A 23919-nucleotide genomic window follows, 5' to 3' on the forward strand; every position below is an offset into this window, starting at 1 on the left:
AGCCAATCAGGTGGCTCTATCAGCTCCAATGACAGCAGAGTGTGTATTTGGCAGCAGCAGCAGCACTACGGTAGACTTGCCTGTTTTGCTTAAACATTCGACAAACAGCCTGACTAACAAACAACTTTTCAGCATGGATCCAGAGTCAGCCTCATCTGAGGACATGTTCAAGTTCAGAGGCCCCAAGAATAACCCGTGGAGGTTTCAGTGCGTTTCTTGTCTACCTAAAAAAAATCGCCTTCAAATTTGGAGAAACAGGTCAAATTATGCGGAGTTCTTGCTATGCTAAGTTAATGACTTTTGCATATCGTATGCGGTTACTGACATGATTTTATACTGTTATCTAGCAAAAATACATGTTGACATACAGCATTAGCATCAAAATAACACGATTGTACCTTGATTATTTATTTAACGTAGTGGTAAGATAAAGCTGGTAGTTTAGCAATGTCAAGCTAACGTGAAGATTTGCCTTTTGTATTGACTGGTTATTGCCTGGCATGCAATGCCTAGTCTTGGGTTACTCAATGTTTTTTTTTTTTTCTTTTCTGCAATCAATAGAGCATAAAACTCTGCATTGACCAGTTTAACAACTCCATTTGTTTTTCATGTTTCATATTTCCATTTTTTACACGTTTACAATTAAATAAAAGATTAAAAGATATTTTTATTGGTTTGGCTTAATGGTATTAACTTTGCAAATAATCCCTGGTAGATAACTTGTCATCTGCAGAATTGTAAGATAGAGTGTGAACAGTATTACAGACAATAGGCCCAATAAGTACACCAACCTTTCCAATTAACAAATGTTGTTGCTTATAATTATTACTAGTAGTGACATCTGTAGAGGCATTTATTACCAGTCGCTATTTCTTTATCAAAATGGGACAGCCTAGACATTGAGACAACCCATTGCGTGAGTACTTTTACTTTTACTTTAAAAGTAAATTTAAAAGTGAGTACTTTTTACTTTTTACTTAAGTAGGATTGTTGATGTAGTACTTTTACTTTTACTTTTACTTTCATTTGCCTGTTTACTTGTACTTTTACTTAAGTAAGAAACTGTAGTACTTCTTCCACCACTGGCATTTGCCTATTTCTATTCCCTGTCAGAAAATGACAAGAAATATGAAATGACACTTTCCACAGTCCAGAGTTCTATCTTGCCTGATTTAAACCTCTTAACTCTGGAATGGACATAAGGTTGCCTATGTTAACACCCATATACACCTGACAGAGACACATTGGGCTTAGCAAAGGGTCAATTCTGTTCTATTGTTTGATTGTGGTTTGAAAGCTCTCACAAAATTAGGACAGTACCTTGGGCGGTCAGCCTTTATAGACTCATACTTTCTCTTTCTGTATTCGTCTCTATATTTGATGATGTAAAGCAAAACCAAGTCACAGAAGTAACTCCCCTAGAGAAAACCAATGATGTGCATCTATTAATATCATTGTTCTGTCCTGCCTGATTTAAACTTCTCAAACCTGAAATAATAGCCTTCATAGACCCATACTTTCTCTTTCTGTATTCTTCTCTTTTTTTTGTGTCTACTTTCTCTCTTTTTAGTATGCTCTGTTTTCCATGATGTAAAGCAAAACCATGTCACAGAGAAAACTCCCCTAAAGAAAATACATGATGTGCATCTGTTAATATCATTGATAGGCATAATCACAGTATCCACACTAAGAACAGAGAGCATTTTCTGTCCTGATCCAATGTTCTGATCCATGTCCTGATCCAACGTTAATTGGGTTGGGGATGATACTGAACTTGGAAACAAGTGCACCACTGTAATCAATTTGCATCAGTGTTCCCTGCTTTACTTGTCTTACCTCTCCATGAACCATGACGTGAAAACACATTCCTTAAATAAAGTCCTGTAGTCATGTCTAGTAGCATTCTTGTAATAGCGACATATCTGGAGATGTAATCAGCGCTAATGTTAATATCTACTATGACACAAGGTGATGTCAGTTCTGCTGAATGGAGACAAACACTGCTAACAGTCTGAATGTCCTTAGTCAGGCAGGAGGCTCTACCTGAAATTGTAGCTATAGCTAGAGTTGACAGAGTTGTCCAAGTCCAGACGGGTGAAGCTGTATTTGGGATGGCACTGGGACGAGCCAATGTCTAGATTACAGTTCCAGTTGATCAGGATCCCAATCGCCCCACCCTGAGAGGACACACAACTGTCTTGGTTAGCGGCCCAGAAAAGAGCTGCTCTGTTGTTGTTTTCTGATATTACACACAAGTGTGCGGATGGTGGCATGGACGTATTATGAAACCATGGACCCCTGGGCCTGTACATGTACAAGCCCCCTACTCTTCGCGTTTGCTTCCGCACACACACACCGTTAGGCGTATATGTATATATATTACCAACAATGTGTTGGATCTTACAGTCAAATTACTTACTTCGGATATTTTATTGGAAAAGTAGACAGGTCAAAGAAAAAGCTATCAGAAACATGGATATCACTCTGACAAACTGTAACGTAAACAGACCATCAAAGTGCTGAAGCGTTCTTAAAAACGCTGATGAAAGGCAAGATTTTGCATTTAATTTTGAATTATTGAAATGTGTGACATCAGTAATTGAAATCCGATTAGTCATTCCCACCACCCACAAACACACAAACAAAACGGCAACATGTGCAAACATTGTTACATTACATTATTCATTGGTAAACAGGTTCAGTGATGATAGTGAATATTACTAGTAGGCTATAACTTCTATGCAGACATAGTGAGCCGCACAGTGCAAACATGACAGTTTCATTCCCACTGCACAGCAGTTGGTCTTTGAACTTGTTACCTCCGCCGAGATTGATATTTTCTGTTTGTTTGTTTGTCAGCAGGATTATGCTAAAACTATCTGACTCATTTTCATGAAACCTGTTGGAGGAGTGGAGCATGGGCCAAGTAAGAACTAATTCAATTCTTGAGCGGATCGGGGATTTGTACTTTTTATTTTTCAAAATCAAGAAAAAATACAAAAGTTCAGAACATCCAGACAAAAACAGAAGGTATGTCAGGGAAAAAACAGGGCCGATAATTCCATGGAATTTTAAACACATAACAATTCAAGAAAATGGCTCAAGCAGCTAAAGGCTAACATGCAAAACCAAAACCAATAATAACAACAAAAGAAAAAAAATCACAGGCAGGAGCAAAAAGTAACTCCAGTTTACTAAATGACTCGTAATGTGTGATGTAGTGTGACAAGTTCTGCTCACCTTGTATCATGCACATTGTAGACTACATCACACAATGTAATGTGACTGATGAACAGGTGAGTGCAGAAAAATGGAAGGAAATCAAACAAAGGCAGGAAGTAAATAGTGAGAGGTCAGGTCTGAAGCACATGGATGACAAAAAATGAACACAGAGCCCATGGGCTAAACAGAGGAGTAAAGGAGCGAATGGCAATACAATACTGATTTTACTTGTTACACTAAATCACTTGTCACACTAAATCACACAAAAAAAAAGATTTTACTTGTCACGCTTAATCACTTTTCACACTGAATCACACAATACTGACTTAACTTGTCACACGAAATCTCTTTGTCACACAATCCTGATTTGACTTGTCACACTATATCACACAATACTGATTTGACTTGTCACACTATATCACACAATACTGATTTGACTTGTCACACTACATCACACAATACTGATTTGACTTGTCACACTATATCACACAATACTGATTTGACTTGTCACACTACATCACACAATACTGATTTGACTTGTCACACTACACAATACTGATTTGACTTGTCACACTACATCACACAATACTGATTTGACTTGTCACACTAAATCACTTGTCACACTAAAACACACAATACTGAATTTACTTGTCAAACTAAATCTTCCTTGGTCCTTCCTTGATTGTCTTCACATACAGTTTATTGAGTTTTAATGCACATGTTTTCCACTACAGTATCACATTGCAGCTGCAATACTAAGTCCTTGAAAAGCGTGAAGCGCACGTTGCATTGATGCCTGTTAGTCAGGCTGAAGCCTCTGCGGCCTTCGAGGAGTCTGCCTGTAGCTTCAGTTGTTGCAGCTCATGTGAATCTTCTTCATGAGTTTCATCTCGTGTACTGGTATCCTTCCTAGGAAAAGCACAGGATATTCTCTTTCTTTCTGATATGCTCATTTATTCAATTGCTCTCAATTTATATAAAGCACAGCTGCAACAAGTACAACTCAATGTCAGTAATGTGATTATATTAGGGAAAGATTATTTGTACTGCTCAGGATTTGCTTATTTTTAGTCTGTGTTAGAAAATGACAAGAAAAATGAATGACACTTTCCACAGTCTAGAGTTCTATCCTGCATGATACGAATCTTCTAACCCTGGAATGTTTACATTATGTTGCCTATGTTAACACATATAAACACGTGACAGTGACACATTGGGCTTAGCGAAAGAAGTATATTCAGTTCTATTGAATGATCGTGATTTGAAAATAAGGACGGTACCTGGAGGGCTCAGCAAATTCTTTAATTTTAATGAAGTAAAACAAAACTTCACAGAGGAAACTCACCTAGAGAAAATAAGTGATGTGCACCCGTTAATATCATTTTTAGGCATAATCACAGTGTCCACACTTAGTACAGAGAGCATTTTGAGGGCTAAACTGTGACGGTAGTGAGTCCAAAACTGTAACTACTGGTACTACTGATCTCTACTGGTTATTTAGCCACATTGCGTCTGGCATCCTAAAAATGTCAACAGTGACATCATGATTTCATACTTACAACACCCAGTAGACCAACTCCTGATCCAAAGTTAACTAATGTGGGGATGATATTGAACTTCCCTGCCTATGGAAACAAGAACACCAGTGTAATCAATTTGGATCAGTGTTCACTGCTTTACAACAGACAAACAACAAACATTTTTGTCCTACCTTTCCATGAACCATGATGTGGAAGCGAATTCCATACACCTTAAATAAAGTCCTGTAGTCATGTCCAGTAGCATTCTTGTAATAGCGGGCATATCTGGAGATGTTATCAGTGCTAATGTTAATATCTACAATGAACACGACACAAGGTGATGTCAGTTCTGTTGAATGGAGACAAACACTGCTCACAGCCTGAATGTCCCGAGTCAGGCAGGAGGCTCTACCTGAAATTGAAGGTAGTGATAGAGTTGACGGTGGTGTTCAAGTCCAGACGGATGAAGCTGTATTTGGGATGACACTGGGAAGAGCCAATGTCCAGATTGCAGTCCCAGTTGATCAGAATCCCAATCGCCCCACCCTGAGAGGACACACAACTGTCTTGGTTAGTGGCACAGAAAAGAGCTGCTCTGTTGTTGTGTCCTGATATAACACACAAGTGTACGGCTGGAGGGTGTGGTGGAATTTTCCATGGTGTAAAATTATATGTAATTTCAGTGGTTATTGGAATCAGCTATGTAGCTATATTATGTGGCCTATGTTGTGTGAGTATGTAGCTATATTATGTGGCCTATGTTGTGTGAGTATGTAGCTATACTATGTGGGCTATGTTGTGTGAGTATGTAGCTATATTATGTGGCCTATGTTGTGTGAGTATGTAGCTATATTATGTGGCCTATGTTGTGTGAGTATGTAGCTATATTATGTGGCCTATGTTGTGTGAGTATGTAGCTATATTATGTGGCCTATGTTGTGTGAGTATGTAGCTATATTATGTGGCCTATGTTGTGTGAGTATGTAGCTATATTATGTGGCCTATGTTGTGTGAGTATGTAGCTATATTATGTGGCCTATGTTGTGTGAGTATGTAGCTATATTATGTGGCCTATGTTGTGTGAGTATGTAGCTATATTATGTGGCCTATGTTGTGTGAGTATGTAGCTATATTATGTGTCCTATGTTGTGTGAGTATGCATCTATATTATGTGGCCTATGTTGTGTGAGTATGTAGCTATATTATGTGTCCTATGTTGTGTGAGTATGCATCTATATTATGTGGCCTATGTTGTGTGAATATGTATCTATATTATGTGTCCTATGTTGTGTGAGTATGTAGCTATATTATGTGGCCTATGTTGTGTGAGTATGTAGCTATATTATGTGTCCTATGTTGTGTGAATATGTAGCTATACTATGTAGTATGTATTTGAGTGTTAGAACACATACATAGAAATCTCTGCCCATATTAATGAACACAATCAGAATCTGAATAAAGATCCCAGAAAAGGTCAGGTAGATCTTCATCACAGCCTTATCGTCATATTCAGCATCAGACGTTTCTCATGTTAGACCAGCACTGAAATACTGTGGCGGCAGATGTTTCCTGTTGTTTATTTTATAATGCTTCATTGCTTAGCGTATTCAGCTTATGAAAAAAACTAAAACTCATAATGGCTTTCAGGATGCCTGGTGTCAGCAGAGTGAAGACACCTTTAAATTAGAAGGAGCTGGCGGAGGGTTTCTGTATGATAATTCAGGTGCACGTGCATTCAATTTAAGGATCAGTGCACAGCTACTGACACTTTGGCGGTTTAAGAAAACATTTCCAGGAGTTCATGAATCCGGCGGAGACCTTTTCTTACGAAGTCCGTTAGGAGATATTTAAGAAGACACTTGTTCGAGAATGAGGCCAAAGATATTAAAGAAGACACTCAAGAAAATGTTCGAGAATTAGGTCAAATATGTGTGCTGTTTAGAGCTACCACGTACAAATATATTTACAAAACAAAGCAACCAACCATAAAAAATATTTAAAAAAACATACAAAAGATTTCACACTTAAACACAGCTTTTAACAGCCCTGTGTTACATGAAAGACAAACCCACAACCCAAGCGCCTAACACTCCTGAAACCTCTTCTCCTCTCACAGGAGACACACAATGTGTGACTCACTGCATCTGTGTAGCAATTTCACACTCAATAGCACTGAATAATAATTACTAGAAAGGAACTAGTGAAGTACAGTACTTGTCAAGTCTTGTGTTTTATGCCACGTACGTACAATTTCTAGTAATTATTATTCTGTGCTATTGCGTGTGAAACTCTGTGAGACTACTAAGTCTCACAGAGTTTCACACGCAATAGCACAGAATAATAATTACTAGAAAGGAACTAGGAGAGCACAGACCTCCACCAAGGCCATGGTTTGTCTTCTTCAAGAACTTATGTTACAGTGTTAAAAAAATGATACAAGGTGCTACAATGCACCGAGCTAGTAGCTACCCCAGAGAATGTTCGTCAAATATATCTAGTTTAATCACAAACGTTGAATAAACCTCTTGTAGTCCTGAGATCAATTAGCGTTAGCTGTATTTGCATGCAGGGATGACCTATTATATGAGCTTGGTAACACTGTGTTGAATTGTGTTGCCTCTCAAACCTAGCAAAAATATATTTACACAATTAAAAATAAATTTAGAAACTAACTAAAGTCATGATGTTATCAGTTCATAGACAATAATGTTAGCCTACTTTACCTCACACCTGTATTCAGTAGTTTATCACTGCATATTACACTTGTCAAACTGATACGAAATGTATACTCACTGCTTGAGCTATGTCTTGAAATCTGTGTCCAGTTTTGTTAATAATATCCCCGAGACGGAAGATGGGACAGTAAGGATGAACCAACTCATCGTATTTGCACTTCTTTAAATAAGTTTTGTCCTGTGTCTCACGGATGTTTGACCTGGAATCGAGAGGGTAGCTTTGAGCCATCACGGCATCATGCCACTAACAAGATCACATTACTTCAATCCTGACCAGAGCTTTGACTTACTTTGAGAAGCTGAATCTTGGAAATCTTATGAAGTTCTTGATATAGATGGTAAAGTTTTCAGCTTTTTCTAGCACACTGACATAAAAAGAGAGATAATTTTTCCACAAACTGTTTTACTCTCATGTGTTTCTAATGCAAACCCTGGCATTCACCTATTCATGGACATGGACAAACAGTCTGCTTTACAACAGTAATAATTTCATGCAAAACGGATTGTTTGATGGAAGCTCTTGGTGAATTGGTCTACAGACCATCTATTTCTTAATTTAGTTCAGTGATGTATATTTCCACATGTATAAGACCTCAGTAAAAGCACATGTTGCTGTAGTAAAAAGTGTCTCACTCGGATTTCTGACCCTCTTCACATGGACACCAGCCATGTATTTCACAGGTCCCAGTGTCATTTCTGTTCTTTTTCAAGCACCGGCCAGTCTTTATTCCTTAAGTATAGATATTAGACAGGGTCAATTTTCACAAAATCAGAACCCCGAAGGCATTTTGTGAATATGTGTATTATACAACATTTTAAAGGGTATTAAGGGGTACTGAATAAAGATATCACATGTTAAAAAAAAAACTTTCACCAAAGCAGATAATGATCCTGTTGAAAATAGTATGCTATTTTTTATGTTTGCTGTTATCACATAAACAATAAGCAGCTGGACATTGATTAAAAGCACAACAAATGCCACTACACCCCATCACATCCAGCCAAATAAACCTTCCTTGAAGCTATAGCACTCATTTTGACTTGTGCAGACTTTGGGTCTCTGAAAAGCGCATTATAAAATAAAGGTATTATTATTATTATTATTTCATGTTAATGTAAGAAGCAAAGCATGTATCTTTCCTGTAAATACCCCATTGTGATCTGGCTTGTTTATTACGACTGAATAGCTTAATTACAGTCTCATAATATGGTACTTCCTTAATCATACCATGACCAGCAGTAACTGTCTCTCCAGGTGGGCAGTCGTCATGGTCACTACAGCGGCCATCCAGAACTGTATCACTCTAAAAGGATAATAATCATAAAGCTATTTTAACCTGTGGGGCAGTATTCTAAAGAAAAAATGCTGATAGAGTTGAATCAGTAAGGGCTTTACTGGTTAGCCATATGAGGTGTAAAGGTTGGTGTGTGATTGCTGTTGAAGAGCTTAAAGTGGCTCAGATGCTGAATCACTGGTAAAAGGTGGACATCACCAGTACATCATTAAGAAGAAGAAGACAAATCAGTGGTTGCTGGTACTGGTTAACTATTTTGTGTTGCGAGAAATGTCAGAACCCAAAGTTTGACAAAAGGCGGATCATACTTATAATTTAGTGCAAAATGCCAAATGTTTCACAAATATTTAGATTTCAATAATAATGCAATTCAGAATTCAGAGAGGTATACAGGGCATGTTGAAATGTGTGGCACCCTACCTGTCTGTAGTAAACACTGTAAGAGAGACACTTACTTCTGCACATTTGGTTAATGTCTGATTGGGTATTTCTGTGACACTGGTTGTGATGAAAAAATTAGCTTCACCCTGCAAAGACAAAAATGGAGAAAAAATATCTCTACAACAGTGCAATATATTTTAATGTATATATACGTTAGGCCTGTGATACCATTCAAAGATAAAACATAAATAAATGATTAGATAGAGCAGGCAAGTTTAATAACATTTCGGAAGAACTACATCATTGCCATACGTCTGGACTCACATGAGGTGGAATTACATAGTCCTCCGGTCCCCACAAACTGAGTCCTGTGGTGCTGGAATTGATTGATACAACTCCCTTCACTTTGGTGATTACAGAGCTCTGTATGGACTCCTCTACTGCTTGATAGCCCTTCTCAATGACAAAAACCCACCTAGGCAAAAGATAAAAGACGACAAATGTATAAATCAACAACGAGAAATATCACTTCATACCACCACCACCAAGAAAGATCCCTTCATGTTACCAAAACATTCAGTTACTTATCCGTTATCAGTTAGTCCGTTCATGATGTTGGAACACACCCAAAATTGATTAGTGAGAACAACCATTATCTTCTCTCTACGATAAAAATCAGTAGGCTACAACTCATCCGAGAAATAATCTTAAATCAACAGATATATGGTGTTATCATTACACCAAAGAACAAAAAACAGATGTTAAACACAAACGTCGCCTATCACCGCTGCAGGTAAGTCTTCCGCGGGTATGTGCTTACCCGATTAGGTATCCGATGAGACACAGCTGAATAACTGTATAATATGCCAACTTTCGTACTTTCCGGAATGTCTAACTTTGCAGTTTTATAAACAAACGCAGAGAGAAAGATATTCTTAAACGTTGACATCCCCATGCTGGGACTGCTTCCAGGCACTGTCACTGAAGGTGATACTTTCGATTCTGCAGCCCCCCCATAAAAAAAAAAACGTTTTATTACATGGTATGTAGGCCTATATGGTTAAATATTAACATTTATGTAGTCTACTAACTCGTGGAACTTTGAACTGATTTTAACACAATAAGAATAATAAAATCTTAGTTTAAATACAACACAGTATGCCTATTCTGCACTGAAAATAAATATTAATAAATAAATGAATAGAAAGCGTTCTCCACATTTTTGGCAAGTATTAACATCACTTATTTTTGTTGTTCTTTTTTGGATATCCTAAACATATGTTTGGGCATCCCAATTGATAGCTCCTTTTTACTACCTACAACATTTATTCTCAAAATAACCAGTGTGTGTTATCAGTGATAACATTTCAATGATAACATTGGGTAACATTGAACAGAGCCGTAGCTCTGCTTTCACGTGCTGAGAACGTGATCCTTTTCAACCAATTCAATGACAGCATCTTGTCTCTCAGGCTCTAGGGCCCATTGGAAAACTTGGAAATGTATTTTTCGCTCTTCTGGGCGATAAACATAGTGTAGATAAAAACAAGAATGAGTTTGCAAAGATATTGTGTCAAATATTTTTGTTCTAACAGGCAATTGAAATTAACTAAATATTGGTGGGGACAATTGTGTCTTTCCCAAACTTTGGTCGCAGGATGCTTTATTTTCGTGCGTGAGTGATCTTCTGAAAGTTTCGTTCACCTGAGGAAACCACTGGAGCTCCGAGCATCAGTCTTCGCTCAATGGTGTTTTGAGCCCTCAACTTCGACTGCCAGGCAGCGGCTGCCTGGAAGGTGGTTCCGCCCCCAAAACTCTTATCCAATCAATGTGCTTCCCACCTCCAAACCTCTGGTTCCGCCCCCAAACCTCTGGTCCAATCTAAACACTTGAAGCCCAAATTCAAACTTTCTGTATAGTGCTCTCATTCCAGCTCCAACTTCATTCCACCTCTCAGCAACCAGTGAAAGCTCCAACTTTACAAAGGTATGTAGCTAATATATTTCTATTTTAAACATGAAATGGCTAATTGTGTTTGCTTTAGGGCTGTACATGTAAGACATGTAAGATGGGCCAGCTAATGTTATGTTTAGCATGCAATATGTTGCAATATATGCAATATAGCTGTGGTAATGTCATTTCAACCTGCTAGCTAGCTAAATCTGGTTAAAACATTAGGTAACAGTAAGCCTACGAAGTAAGATTTATTACTGTAGATTAATCACTGTATAAAATGGGCCGGCTAATGTTATCTTTACCATGCAATATGTTAACATAAAGATAGATTATGCTCATTTTAGCTGTGGTAATTTCATGTCAACCTGCTAGCTAGCTAAATCTAATTTTAGCTGTGGTAATGTTATTTCAACCTGCTAGCTAGCTAAATCTGGTTAAAACATTAGGTAACAGTAAGCCTATAAAGTAAGATTAATTACTGTAGATATGTATTTAAGTGATAAATTACTGTAGATATGTATTTTAGTGATTGTTAATGGTTAGTGGTTATCTTTCAAATGACGTTGAGACTGGTTGACTTCCAGGCTGCTTACTAACACTGGGTAACTCTCAGGCAGCCAATTGGCTTTGGGTACCTGTGAGGCACTCGATGTTGAGACTGGTTGACTTCCAGACTGCTTTGGAATAAGGGTAACTCTCAGGCAGCCAATTGGCTTTGGGTGCCTGTGAGGCACTCGATGTTGAGACTGGTTGACTTCCAGGCTGCTTTGGAATAACGGTAACTCTCAGGCAGACAATTGGCTTTAGGTGCCTGTGAGGTGACTCTCAGGCAGCCAATTGGCTTTGGGTGCCTGTGAGGCACTTGATGTTGAGACTGGTTGACTTCCAGGCTGCTTACTAACACTGGGTAACTCTCAGGCAGCCAATTGGCTTTGGGTGCCTATGAGGCACTCGATGTTGAGACTGGTTGACTTCCAGGCTGCTTTGGAATAAGGGTGACACTCAGGCAGCCAATTGGCTTTGCGTGCCTGTGAGGCACTTGATGTTGAGACTGGTTGACTTCCAGGCTGCTTACTTACACTGGGTAACTCTCAGGCAGCCAATTGGCTTTGGGTGCCTGTGAGGCACTTGATGTTGAGACTGGTTGACTTCCAGGCTGCTTACTAACACTGGGTAACTCTCAGGCAGCCAATTGGCTTTGGGTGCCTGTGAGGCACTCGATGTTGAGACTGGTTGACTTCCAGGCTGCTTTGGAATAAGGGTAACTCTCAGGCAGCCAATTGGTTTTAGATACCTGTATTGTTCATGATATCCCTTAGTGATAAAGTTAAATTGTCCTCATGCCTCCTCATACAGATAGGCCTCCTGAATAATTCTGCCAGATTATTTTTAACATTGCATATGCCTAACATTATGTGATAATACTAATCACACTCATATTGCCTTTCTCTTTCAGTTTATGAAGAAATGGCGCCCAGGAAGGGTAAGGTTCAACCTAGACCTACTTTAATGACTAAAAAAAAGCTTGCTCTCACACACTGACATTTAACAATGACTACAATAATTCCCCCAAAAATACTGTTAATTGCAATGTCTTTATACAGTAGGACGGAAGCGTAAGGCCCTGCAGGTGGCAAAAGGTGGTAAGTTATTCTTTATCTTGCCATGTACTGGCGGAACAGCAATCCATGCCCTCTCTATGGGGGAAGTCATATATCAACCCACTTCCTTTGTCCATCTATTGATTTCCAAAAACTATGAATTTATTCACTGACTTAAGGCAAAGTGTTTGTATAGTACCATGGGATGTCATTTTCAAATAATGCCAATCAACATTTTGCTATGTTTTTTATTTTATTTAAATTGATTTTTAATGATGGATAATGGATAATTGGATATATGTTAACTTGAACTTAAAATCAAATCTGTTGGTCTCGAGGACTCGCTCTGAAAATACGAGTCCTTCTTGAGACCAAGACAAGACCAAGTCTTTTGAAGGTTCCAGTCAGAGACGAGACAGAGAAAGCAGAAAATGGTCTCTAGACTGGATTCGAGTACTACAACACTAGTTCATCTACGTCCATCTACTCACATAGCAAATTTGGTTACTTCTTGTGACTTTATAGGGCCATCTGCAAAATCATTAATTTTCCACCAGTCACCACTGGTTGGTGGAGCCTCCGCCCCAGCCCCAACCCCATCCAGCCCTCCTGCCCCACCCAGCCCTGCTACTCCACCAAGCCCTACTGCCCCATCCAGCCCTGATGCTCCATTTGTGATGGAATCTGGGAAAACCAGTCACATATGTAAAGAAGATGAAATCCTAATATGATTGTTACAAATTATATTGTTGAAACTTTGAAACCTTCTTTGAGTGTGAATCTCAAAAATTATATTTACAAAGATACCAGATAACGGTGGAGGAGATCAGGAGGAGGACTGTTCCTCCTGAGAGCATGTCCATTAACACCCTCACTGCTCTCCTGAGGATTGATAAGAATAAGAAGAGGGACCTCAGGCAGCAGCTGCAGGAGGTCGGGGTGACTCCGTCCCAGTGACCAGAGTCACCTCACTTTGCTCAAAGCTGTCAGAGGGTACAGTTCAATTCTACACACTACTCTTGTAATGGCACTTTTTACATACATTGATATCAAGAAAGAACTTCAGAAAGCCAGCTCCAAACTATTACACCCCAGTGTCAATAAGTGTTGCACTGTCACATTGGTATGTGCATCAAATCTGAATTTAATACTGTGTTCGTGTCATGATATGTCTTTCCCATTTTTGTTAAGGCGAAGCCAAGGACCTGTGCTCCTCTGTCGGTGCTCTGGCTGCCGGGAGCATTGATTTTAAAGAAGTGGTCATGCTGCCTGCTCTAGACCCCACTGTGTTCACAGGGAGAGCCACGGAGTTCAAGTAATTTGCAATATTCCACATCCTTTATCTGGGCTCTGACAGGTATAATAGACATTATTTATCCTTAATTTATGTTTTTATCTTTTCCTCCAGACAACAGCTCCAGCACCTCGCCAACCAGGTGTGCTCAAATGAGGATTTTGGACTCCTTACACACACCTTGGGGCCAGGAATAGTAGAGGTGGTAGTTGACGTTTGAAAAGTGTGTTGACACACACATCGCAAATATTAAAAATAAAAAATAAAAATCCTTTGTTTGTTGTTGTTAATTAATAAAATAACTAGATGTTCTACATCACTGTGTATGTGTATTGAATTGGAAGTGTATTGAACTTGGCATCTTGATTGAACTAGTCTGATAATTTAGCTAGCTGGGCCTGAAATGAAATAAATTAATTTCAACACTTATTTCTACAGCTTCACATAAGGGTTTATTCCAGTAGAGTGTTACAAGTTAATGAAACCCCAACTTACATTAATTATTTTAAAAAAATGCATCATCAGAGGACACACATGATGGAGGAGAGACAAGACTGATGGGGTGTGACATATTCTTTATTGAAAATAAAGGCCAAGTACAACCCTCATACACACAGTAACCAAGATGATACAGAATAATGTGAAAATGGTCAAAATCAAATGTCCTCAAGAGAACATCCTCAGGAATATTCCCTTCAAGGATTTCAAAGGATTGCTCGATTCTAGGGTCCCTTTCCTTCTTTAAGCCATCTTCGATTGACTTCAGCCAAGCCAATTCTTCTCCATTGCCTGAAACGGGGAAAAAGTATGAAAACATAAGCCTATGACTCCCTGAGACACACATACTAAACTATTTTATCTTGTGATGACCTGAACTGTAGGCTACATGGTCAGTGTTAAACAGTCTGGAGCACAACGTTAATCCACCATGCATAGATTCCTCTCCACTGGCTGTCACAAAGTCACCTGTAGTCTATTATGAAGTCTATTAAAAAGCCTATTACAAAAACTGGTGGCTGCCTCAGAGTTATCCTTATTCCAAAGCAGCCTGGAAGTCAACCAGTCTCAACATCGAGTGCCTCACAGGCACCCAAAGCCAATTGGCTGCCTGAGAGTTACCCAGTGTTAGTAAGCAGCCTGGAAGTCAACCAGTCTCAACATCAAGTGCCTCACAGGCACCCAAAGCCAATTGGCTGCCTGAGAGTCACCTCACAGGCACCCAAAGCCAATTGTCTGCCTGAGAGTTACCCTTATTCCAAAGCAGCCTGGAAGTCAACCAGTCTCAACATCGAGTGCCTCACAGGCACCCAAAGCAAATTGGCTGCCTGAGAGTTACCCTTATTCCAAAGCAGCCTGGAAGTCAACCAGTCTCAACATCGAGTGCCTCACAGGCACCCAAAGCCAATTGGCTGCCCGAGAGTTACCCTTATTCCAAAGCAGCCTGGAAGTCAACCAGTCTCAACATCGAGTGCCTCACAGGCACCCAAAGCCAATTGGCTGCCTGAGAGTTACCCAGTGTTAGTAAGCAGCCTGGAAGTCAACCAGTCTCAACGTCATTTGAAAGATAACCACTAACCATTAACAATCACTAAAATACATATCTACAGTAATTAATCACTTAAATACATATCTACAGTAATTATCTTTACTTTATAGGCTCACTGTTACCTAATGTTTTAACCAGATTTAGCTAGCTAGCAGGTTGAGATAACATTACCACAGCTTAAATTAGATTTAGCTAGCTAGCAGGTTGAAATGAAATTACCACAGCTAAGATTAGCATAATCTATCTTTATGTTAACATATTGCATGGTAAAGATAACATTAGCCGGCCCATTTTATACAGTGATTAATCTACAGTAATAAATCTTACTTCGTAGGCTTACTGTTACCTAATGTTTTAACCAGATTTAGCTAGCTAGCAGGTTGAAATGACATTACCACTGCTAAGATTAGCACAATCTATCTTTAAATATGGTTAACATATTGCATGCTAAACATAACATTAGCTGGCCCATCTTACATGTACAGCCCTAAAGCAAACACAATTAGCCATTTCATGTTTAAAATAGAAATATATTAGCTACATACCTTTGTAAAGTTGGAGCTTTCACTCGTTGCTGAGAGGTTGGAGCTGGAATGAGAGCACTATACAGAAAGTTTGAATTTGGGCTTCAAGTGTTTGGATTGGACCAGAGGTTTGGGGGCGGAACCAGAGGTTTGGAGGTGGGAAGCACATTGATTGGATAAGAGTTTTGGGGGCGGAACCACCTTCCAGGCAGCCGCTGCCTGGCAGTCGAAGTTGAGGGCTCAAAACACCATTGAGCTCAGTCTTCTACAAGGAGTAAGTCGTCTCCTGTTGCTCCTCCTTTCTGGCTGTATAAAAATAAAGACTAATGAATGAAAAGCAAAAAAACATTAAATTGTATGCAATTTATATAGTAGGGGGTCCCTGCTCATCTCGCCATCAGTTTGGGGGTCCCTGGCCTGAAAATCGTTGAAGACCCCTGGGCTAGACAGTGGAGTAAAGGAGTCCATGGCTGCCTCTAGTTTCTTTAAGATCGCAAGATGGGTTTCAGAAGTGTAAGGTGCTTGGGTTGTTGGTTTGTCTTTTCTGTGGGCTGTTAAAAGCTTTGTGTAAGTGTGTAATTGGTTCAGAATCACTGGTCAACATAGTGATTTCGTTAGCAGCACACTTATCCAAGACTGCCACAACTGTGTTTTCACTCTGTGTTAACAGAATAACAACACAATTTGCATTTTTCTTTTTTTAAATAAGAATGTGAAAAACTAAAAAACATCAGCATAACGTGCAACCATTTTGCGGTTGACGAACTGCTTTCTGTCTCTTTGGCTTTATTAGGGAGTATTGTTGTGACTGATTTGTAGGTTTGTGATAAAGTAAACACTCTTATTTTCAGATCTGGATAAAACTCTTTGTTCTTGGTTGTTCAGGGAAAAGAATCTTTATTTTCCTAGTAAAATTCCAACAGCATAAACCTGAGCAAGTCTCGAAAACAATACTGATTTTACTTGTCACACTAAATCACACAATACTGATTTAACTTGTCAAACTAAATCACTTGTCACACTAAATCACACAATACTGATTTCACTTGTTACTCTAAATCACTAGTCATACTAAATCACTTGTCATAATAAATCACACAATACTGATTTGACTTATCACACTAAATCACTTGTCACACTTAATCCCACAATACTGATTTTACTTGTCACAGTAAATCTTCCTTGGCCCTTCCCAACTTGTGATTTTCTTCATATACAGATTATTGAGTTTTCATGCACATATTTTCCACCACAGTGTCACAAAGCAGCTGCAATACTAAGTCCTTGAAAAGCGTGAAGCGGCCATGTTGCATTGATGACTGTAATTCAGGCTGAAGCCTCTGCCTGCTTTGGGGAGTCTGCCTGTAGCTTCAGTTGTTGCAGCTCATGTGAATCTTCCTCTTTAGCTTCATCTCGTGTGCTGGTATCCTTCCTAGGAAAAGCACAGGATATTCTCTTTCTTTCTGATATGCTCATTTATTCAATTGCTCTCAATTTATATAAAGCACAGCTGCAACAAGTACAACTCAATGTCAGTAATGTGATTATATAAGGGAAAGGTTATTTGTACTGCTCAGCATTTGCTTATTTTTAGTCCGTGTTAGAAAATGACAAGAAAAATGAACGACACTTTCCACAGTCTAGAGTTCTATCCTATCTGGAATGAATCTTCTAACCCTGGAATGTTTACATTATGTTGTCTATGTTAACACATATAAACAGGTGACAGTGACACGTTGGGCTTAGCGAAAGAAGTATATTCAGTTCTATTGAATGATTGTGATTTGAAAATAAGGACGGTACCTGGAGAGGTCAGCAAATTCTTTAATTTTAATGAAGTAAAACAAAACTTCACAGAGGAAACTCACCTAGAGAAAATAAGTGATGTGCATCTGTTAGGTATAATCGCACTATCCACACACATATAAGTACAGATAGCATTTTGAAGGCTAAACCGTGACGGTAGTGAGTCCAAAACTGTAACTGCTGGTACTACTGACCTCTACTGGTTATTTAGCCACATTACGTCTGGAATCTTGAAAATGTCAACAGTGACATCATGATTTCATACTTACAACACCCAGTAGACCAACTCCTGATCCAAAGTTAACTAAAGTAGGGATGATGCTGAACTTCCCTGCCTATGAAAACAAGTACACCAGTGTAATCAATTTCAAATTGCATCAGGGTTCCCTTGTTTTACAACAGACAAACAACAAGCATTTTTGTCGTACCTTTCCATGAACCATGATGTGGAAGCGAATTCCATACACCTTAAATAAAGTCCTGTAGTTATGTCCAGTAGCATTCTTGTAATAGCGGGCATATCTGGAGATGTAATCAGCGCTAATGTTAATATCTCCTATCTACCTTGACCCAAGGTGATGTCAGTTCTGCTGAATGGAGACAAACACTGCTAACAGTCTGAATGCCCTGAGTCAGGCAGGAGGCTCTACCTGAAATTGAAGGTAGTGATAGAGTTGACGGTGGTGTTCAAGTCCAGACGGATGAAGCTATATTTGGGATGGCACTGGGACGAGTCAAGGTCCAGATTGCAGTCCCAGTTGATCAGGATCCCAATCGCCGCACCCTGAGAGGACACACAACTGTCCTGATTAGTGGCCCAGAAAAGAGCTGCTCTGTTGTTGTGTTCTGATATAACACACAAGTGTACGGCTGGAGGGTGTGGTTGAATTTTCTATGGTGTAAAATTATATTTCATTTCAGTGGTTATTTGAATTAGCTGTGTGAGTATGAAGCTATATTATTCCAGGAGTTCATGTATCCGGCGGAGATCTTTTCTTACAAAGTCCGTAAGGAGATATTTAAGAAGACACTTAAGAAAATGTTCGAGTAAGATTAAAAAATAAATAAATAAAAGATTACACACTTAAACACAGCTTTAAACAGCCCACATGAAAGACAAACCTACAACCCAAGCGCCTTACACTTCTGAAACCTCGTCTCCTCTCACAGGAGACACATAGTGTGTGACTCACTACATCTGTGTAGCAGTTTCACACTCAATAGCACTGAATAATAATTACTAGAAAGGAACTAGGAGAGCACAGACCTCCACCAAGGACAAATGCACCATCTCACAATGTTGCAATATTAATTTCTTGGTGCATTCCATGCATTAGCTGGTTTGTCTTCTTCAAGAACTTGTGTTACAGTGTTAAAAAAAAATTATACAAGGTGCTACAATGTACCTAGCTACCCCGGAGAATATCTGTCATATATAATAAGTTTAATCACAAACTTTAAATAAACCTCTTGTAGGCCTGAGATCAATTAGCGTTACCTGTATTTGCATGCAGGGATGACCTATTATATGAGCTTGGTAACACTGTGTTGATTTGTGTTACCTCTAAAACCTAGTAAAAAATATATTTACACAATTAAAAAGAAATTAAGTAAAGTAATGACGTTATCAGGTCATATACAATAATGTTATTCTACTTTACCTTCTACCTGTGTTCAGTAGTTTATTACTGCATATATCACTTGTCGCACAAAATGTATACTCACTGCTTGAGCTATGTCTTGAAACCTGTGTCCAGTTTTGTTAATAATATCCCCGAGACGGAAGATGGGACAGTAAGGATGAACCGACTCATCGTAGTTGCACTTCGGTAAATAACTCTTGTCCTGTGTCTCAAGGATGTTTGATCTGTAATAGAGAGGGGAGCTTTGAGCCACGGCATCATGCCACCAACAAGATCACATGACTCCATTCATTCCCCAGAACTGATCCTTTGACTTACTTTGAGAAGCTGAATCTGGGAAATCTGATGAAGTTCTTGATATAGATGGTAAAGTTTTCAGCTTTCTCTAGCACACTGACATAAAGGAAAAAAAAGAGAGATCATTTTTCCACAAACTGTTTTACTCTCATTTATTATACGGCTCTTCAGAATGTTCCAAAAAGTACCGTTGATTTGAATGGGCCATCCCTACGTCATACCCATACATTAATTCCTGCTAACAGACCTCTGCGAAAGATAATCACCGCTGTCATTGGCAACGGGTTTTGTACTTCTAATTCACATCTTTCATATCATTCCGCCAGAAGTCCAGTCATTTTAACGCAACAGTAGAGAGTAATTTGAAGTCAGCAAGTAATGGGTTGCTATGCAACACCTGAAACTTCAAAGTTCTATTTGCTTGAAGAACTATTTATTTCTAAACGGGACACATGAAACGGCACCTAAATCATTAAAAAGAGATATGTTGGAGGAATGTCTTCTATCGTTTTTGGCAAGTACCCGTATAATAAGCGGGATAATGTATTGTCCGTCGGTCATTCTACAAAAATAATTCCCTTCGGTACAAAACAACACCCTCCGCTGCGCGTCGGGGTGTTGTTCGCCCCGTCGGGAATTATTTTTGTAGAATGACCTCCGGACAATACATTATCCCTTACGTATGATTCTAAAACAAACCATGGCATTCACCTATTAATGGACATGGACTAACAGTCTGCTTTACAACAGCAATAATTTCATGTAAACCGGATTGTTTGATGGAAGCTCTTGGTGAATTGGTCTACAGACCATCTATTTCTTAATTTACAAAGAAAAAAGCTCAGTAATGTATATTTCCACATGTATAAGACCTCAGTGAATGTAAATGCTGCTGTAGTAAAAAATGTCTCACTCGTATTTCTGACCCTCTTCACCTGGACACCAGCCATGTATTTCACATGTCCCTCTGTCATTTCTGTCCTTTTTCAAGCACCGACCAGTCTTTATTCCTGAAGTATAGATATCACATGTAAATAAAAAAAACTTTCACCAAAGCAGATAATGATTTTGTTGAAAATAGTATGCTATTTCATGTTTGCTGTTATCACATAAACAATAAGCAGCTGGACATCGATTAAAAGCACAACAAAGGCCACTACACCCCATCACATCCAGCCAAATAAACCTTCATTAAAGGTATAGCACTCATTTCATGTTTATGTACGGAGCAAAGCATATTTTTTCCTGTTAGTACCCCATGGTGACTTGTCTTTTTTATTACGAATGAATAGCCTAATTTCACTCTCATAATATGGTACTTCCTTAGTCATACCATGACCAGCTCTAACTGCCTCTCCAGATGGGCAGTCATCATCGCCCCTACAGCGGCCCTCCGGAACTGTATCACTCTAAAAGGATAACAATCATAAAGAATAAAGTTCTACAGAAAAAAGCACATAGGGTTGAGTCAGCCAGTCCTTTACTGGTTATCCATATGAGGTGTAAAGGTTAGTGTGTGACTGCTGTTGAAGTGAAAGTGAAAGTGGCTCAGATGCTGAATCACTGGTAAAAGGTGGAAATCACCACTACATCATTATATTTGTTTAGTAACTACCTCAGTGGACCTTCAATATGTTTTATTTTTTCAGGAAACGCCTCTTGCACAGGCTATGTATGTGGTAAAGGTGCAGTGTGTGGAATGTAGCGGGTCTATTAGCAGAAAAGGAACATAATGATTGTCTTTTTAAATGTATATAATCAACGGAATTACGAATTGCTGGGAAATTTGTTAGCTTAGAACAAGCCTTTCATATCTATATGTGGGGCAGATCATATTCCATATTGTGGCCCATAATGGACAAAACAGGCTCAAGAGAGGGATTTTCACTTTTTTACATTGTAGTGGTTGAAGAATACGAAGAAGATGATGAAGAAGAAGAAGAAGAAGAAGAAGAAGAGAAAGAAAAAGAAGAAGAAGATACATCAGTGATTGCTGGTACTGGTTAACCATTTTGTGTTACGAGAACTGTCAGAACCCAAAGTTTGACAAAAGGAGGATCATACTTATTATTTAGTGCAAAGTGCCAAATGTTTCACAAATATTTAGAATTCAATAATAATGCGATTCAGAATTCAGAGAGGTATACAGGGCATGTTGAAATGTGTGGCAACCTACGTGTCTGCTTGTAAACACTGTAAGAGAGGCACTTACTTCTGCACAGTTGGTTAATGTCTGATTGGGTATTTCTGTGACACTGGTTGTGATGAAAAAATTAGCTTCACCCTGCAAAGACAAAAATGGAGAAAAAATATCTCTACAACATTGCAATATATTTTAATGTATATATAAATATATGTTAGGCCTGTGATACCATTCAAAGATCAAAATAAATAAATGATAAGATAGAGCAGGCAAGTTTTATAACATTTCGCAAGAACTACATCATTGCCATACGTCTGGACTCACATGAGCTGGAATTACATAGTCCTCCGGTCCCCACAAACTGAGTCCTGTGGTGCTGGAATTGACTGGTACAACTCCCTTCACTTTGGTGACTACAGAGCTCTGTATGGATTCCTCTTCTACTTGATAGCCCTTCTCGATGACAAAAACCCACCTAGGCAAAAGATAAAATACGACAAATGTATAAATCACCAGCGAGAAATATCACTTCATAGCCTACAACCACCAAGAAAGAACACTTCATATTACCAAAACGGGTCAGTTAATTATCCGTTATCAGTTCATGATGTTGGAACACACCCAAAAAGGATGATTGAGAACAACCATTATCTTCTCTCTGCGATACAAATCAGTCCACAACTCACCCAAGAAATTCTCTTAAATCAATAGCTATATAGTGTTATAATTTGACCAAAGAGTAAAAAAAAAAAAAAAAAAAGATGTTAAACACAAACGTCGTCTATCAACGCTGCAAGTAAATCTACCGTGGGTATGTGCTTACCCGATTAGGTATCCGATGAGACACAGCTGAATAACTCTGTATAATATGCCAACTTTCTTACTTTCCGGAATGTCTAACTTTGCAGTTTGATAAACAAACGCAGAGCGAAACACATTCTTAAACGTTGACATCCCCATGGTGGGACTGCTTCCAGGCACTGTCACTGAAGGTCTGCACCGCGATTTAGCTAGTTTGAGATTTGACATTCGCTGAATATTATATTTTGGACTTTCGATTCAGCAGCCCCCCATAAAAGATACATTTTTATTATATGGTTATTATATTGTTTCATTATATGGTTAAATATTAACATTTAGACCTAATTAACAATTCATTTTCTCCATGACAAAAACCCCCCTTGGCAAAAGATAAAAGACGACAAATGTATTTGAACAACGAGAGATAGGCTATCACTTCATACCACCACCAAGAAAGAACACTTCATATTACCAAAACGGTCAATTATTTATCCGTTATCTGGAATACACCCAACATTGATGAGTGAGAACAACCATTATCTTCTCTCTCCGATACAAATCAGTCCACAACTCACCAAAGAAATAGGCCTACTCTTAAATCAAAAGCTATATAATGTTATAATTTGACCAAAGAACAAAAAAAAGATGTTAAACACAAACGTCGTTTATCACCGCTGCAGGTAAATCTACCGCGGGCTATGTGTTTACCCGATTACGTATCCGATGACACACAGCTGAACAACTCTGTATAATATGCCAACTTTCTTACTTTCCGGAATGTCTAACTTTGCAGTTTTATAAACAAATTTAGAGAGAAAGATATTCTTAAACGTTGACATCCCCATGCTGGCACTTCTTCAAGGCACTGCCACTGAATGCCTGCACCGCGGTTTAACTCGTGCTAAACTCATGCCAAGGATTATCCCAGAACAACCCAACGACGGGGACTTTTCACAGCTAATAATAAATCACTCCGCGATGAAGCGCATTGATGATGACAGGTAATTCAAAGTTTCCCAAACCAAGACCTTGACAATGGAACTATTTATTTTGTTGCGGAGAAACAATGGCAAAATAAACGTTTTTTTAATCAATAACTTCGTGTTTAAATGTGAATTCGTTGACTGTAGAATTGTTTTATGTAGGCAATATAGT

General features: G+C 38.8%; 2 protein-coding genes across 2 annotated transcripts; both read right to left on the minus strand.

The window, feature by feature from the left end:
* Positions 1–1208: 1208 nt before the first annotated feature.
* LOC308370019 (P2X purinoceptor 5-like) lies at positions 1209–23609 on the minus strand (the record flags this gene model as incomplete). Its single annotated transcript, XM_080844578.1, has 12 exons — positions 1209–1230; positions 1321–1418; positions 4782–4847; positions 4934–5027; positions 5155–5288; positions 7536–7677; positions 7768–7842; positions 8111–8207; positions 8706–8781; positions 9228–9299; positions 9478–9628; positions 23473–23609. 12 exons carry the CDS (start codon positions 23607–23609, stop codon positions 1209–1211), a joined length of 1164 nt encoding a protein of 387 aa, XP_080700704.1.
* Positions 17401–22923, minus strand: LOC308369921 (P2X purinoceptor 5-like; the record flags this gene model as incomplete). Its single annotated transcript, XM_080844483.1, has 12 exons — positions 17401–17506; positions 17878–17942; positions 18150–18215; positions 18309–18402; positions 18531–18664; positions 19606–19747; positions 19842–19916; positions 20734–20830; positions 21154–21229; positions 22033–22104; positions 22288–22438; positions 22787–22923. 12 exons carry the CDS (start codon positions 22921–22923, stop codon positions 17401–17403), a joined length of 1215 nt encoding a protein of 404 aa, XP_080700609.1.
* Positions 23610–23919: the final 310 nt, after the last annotated feature.

This window comes from Sprattus sprattus (assembly GCF_963457725.1).
Source record: "Sprattus sprattus genome assembly, chromosome: 9".
Lineage (NCBI taxonomy): Eukaryota > Metazoa > Chordata > Actinopteri > Clupeiformes > Clupeidae > Sprattus > Sprattus sprattus.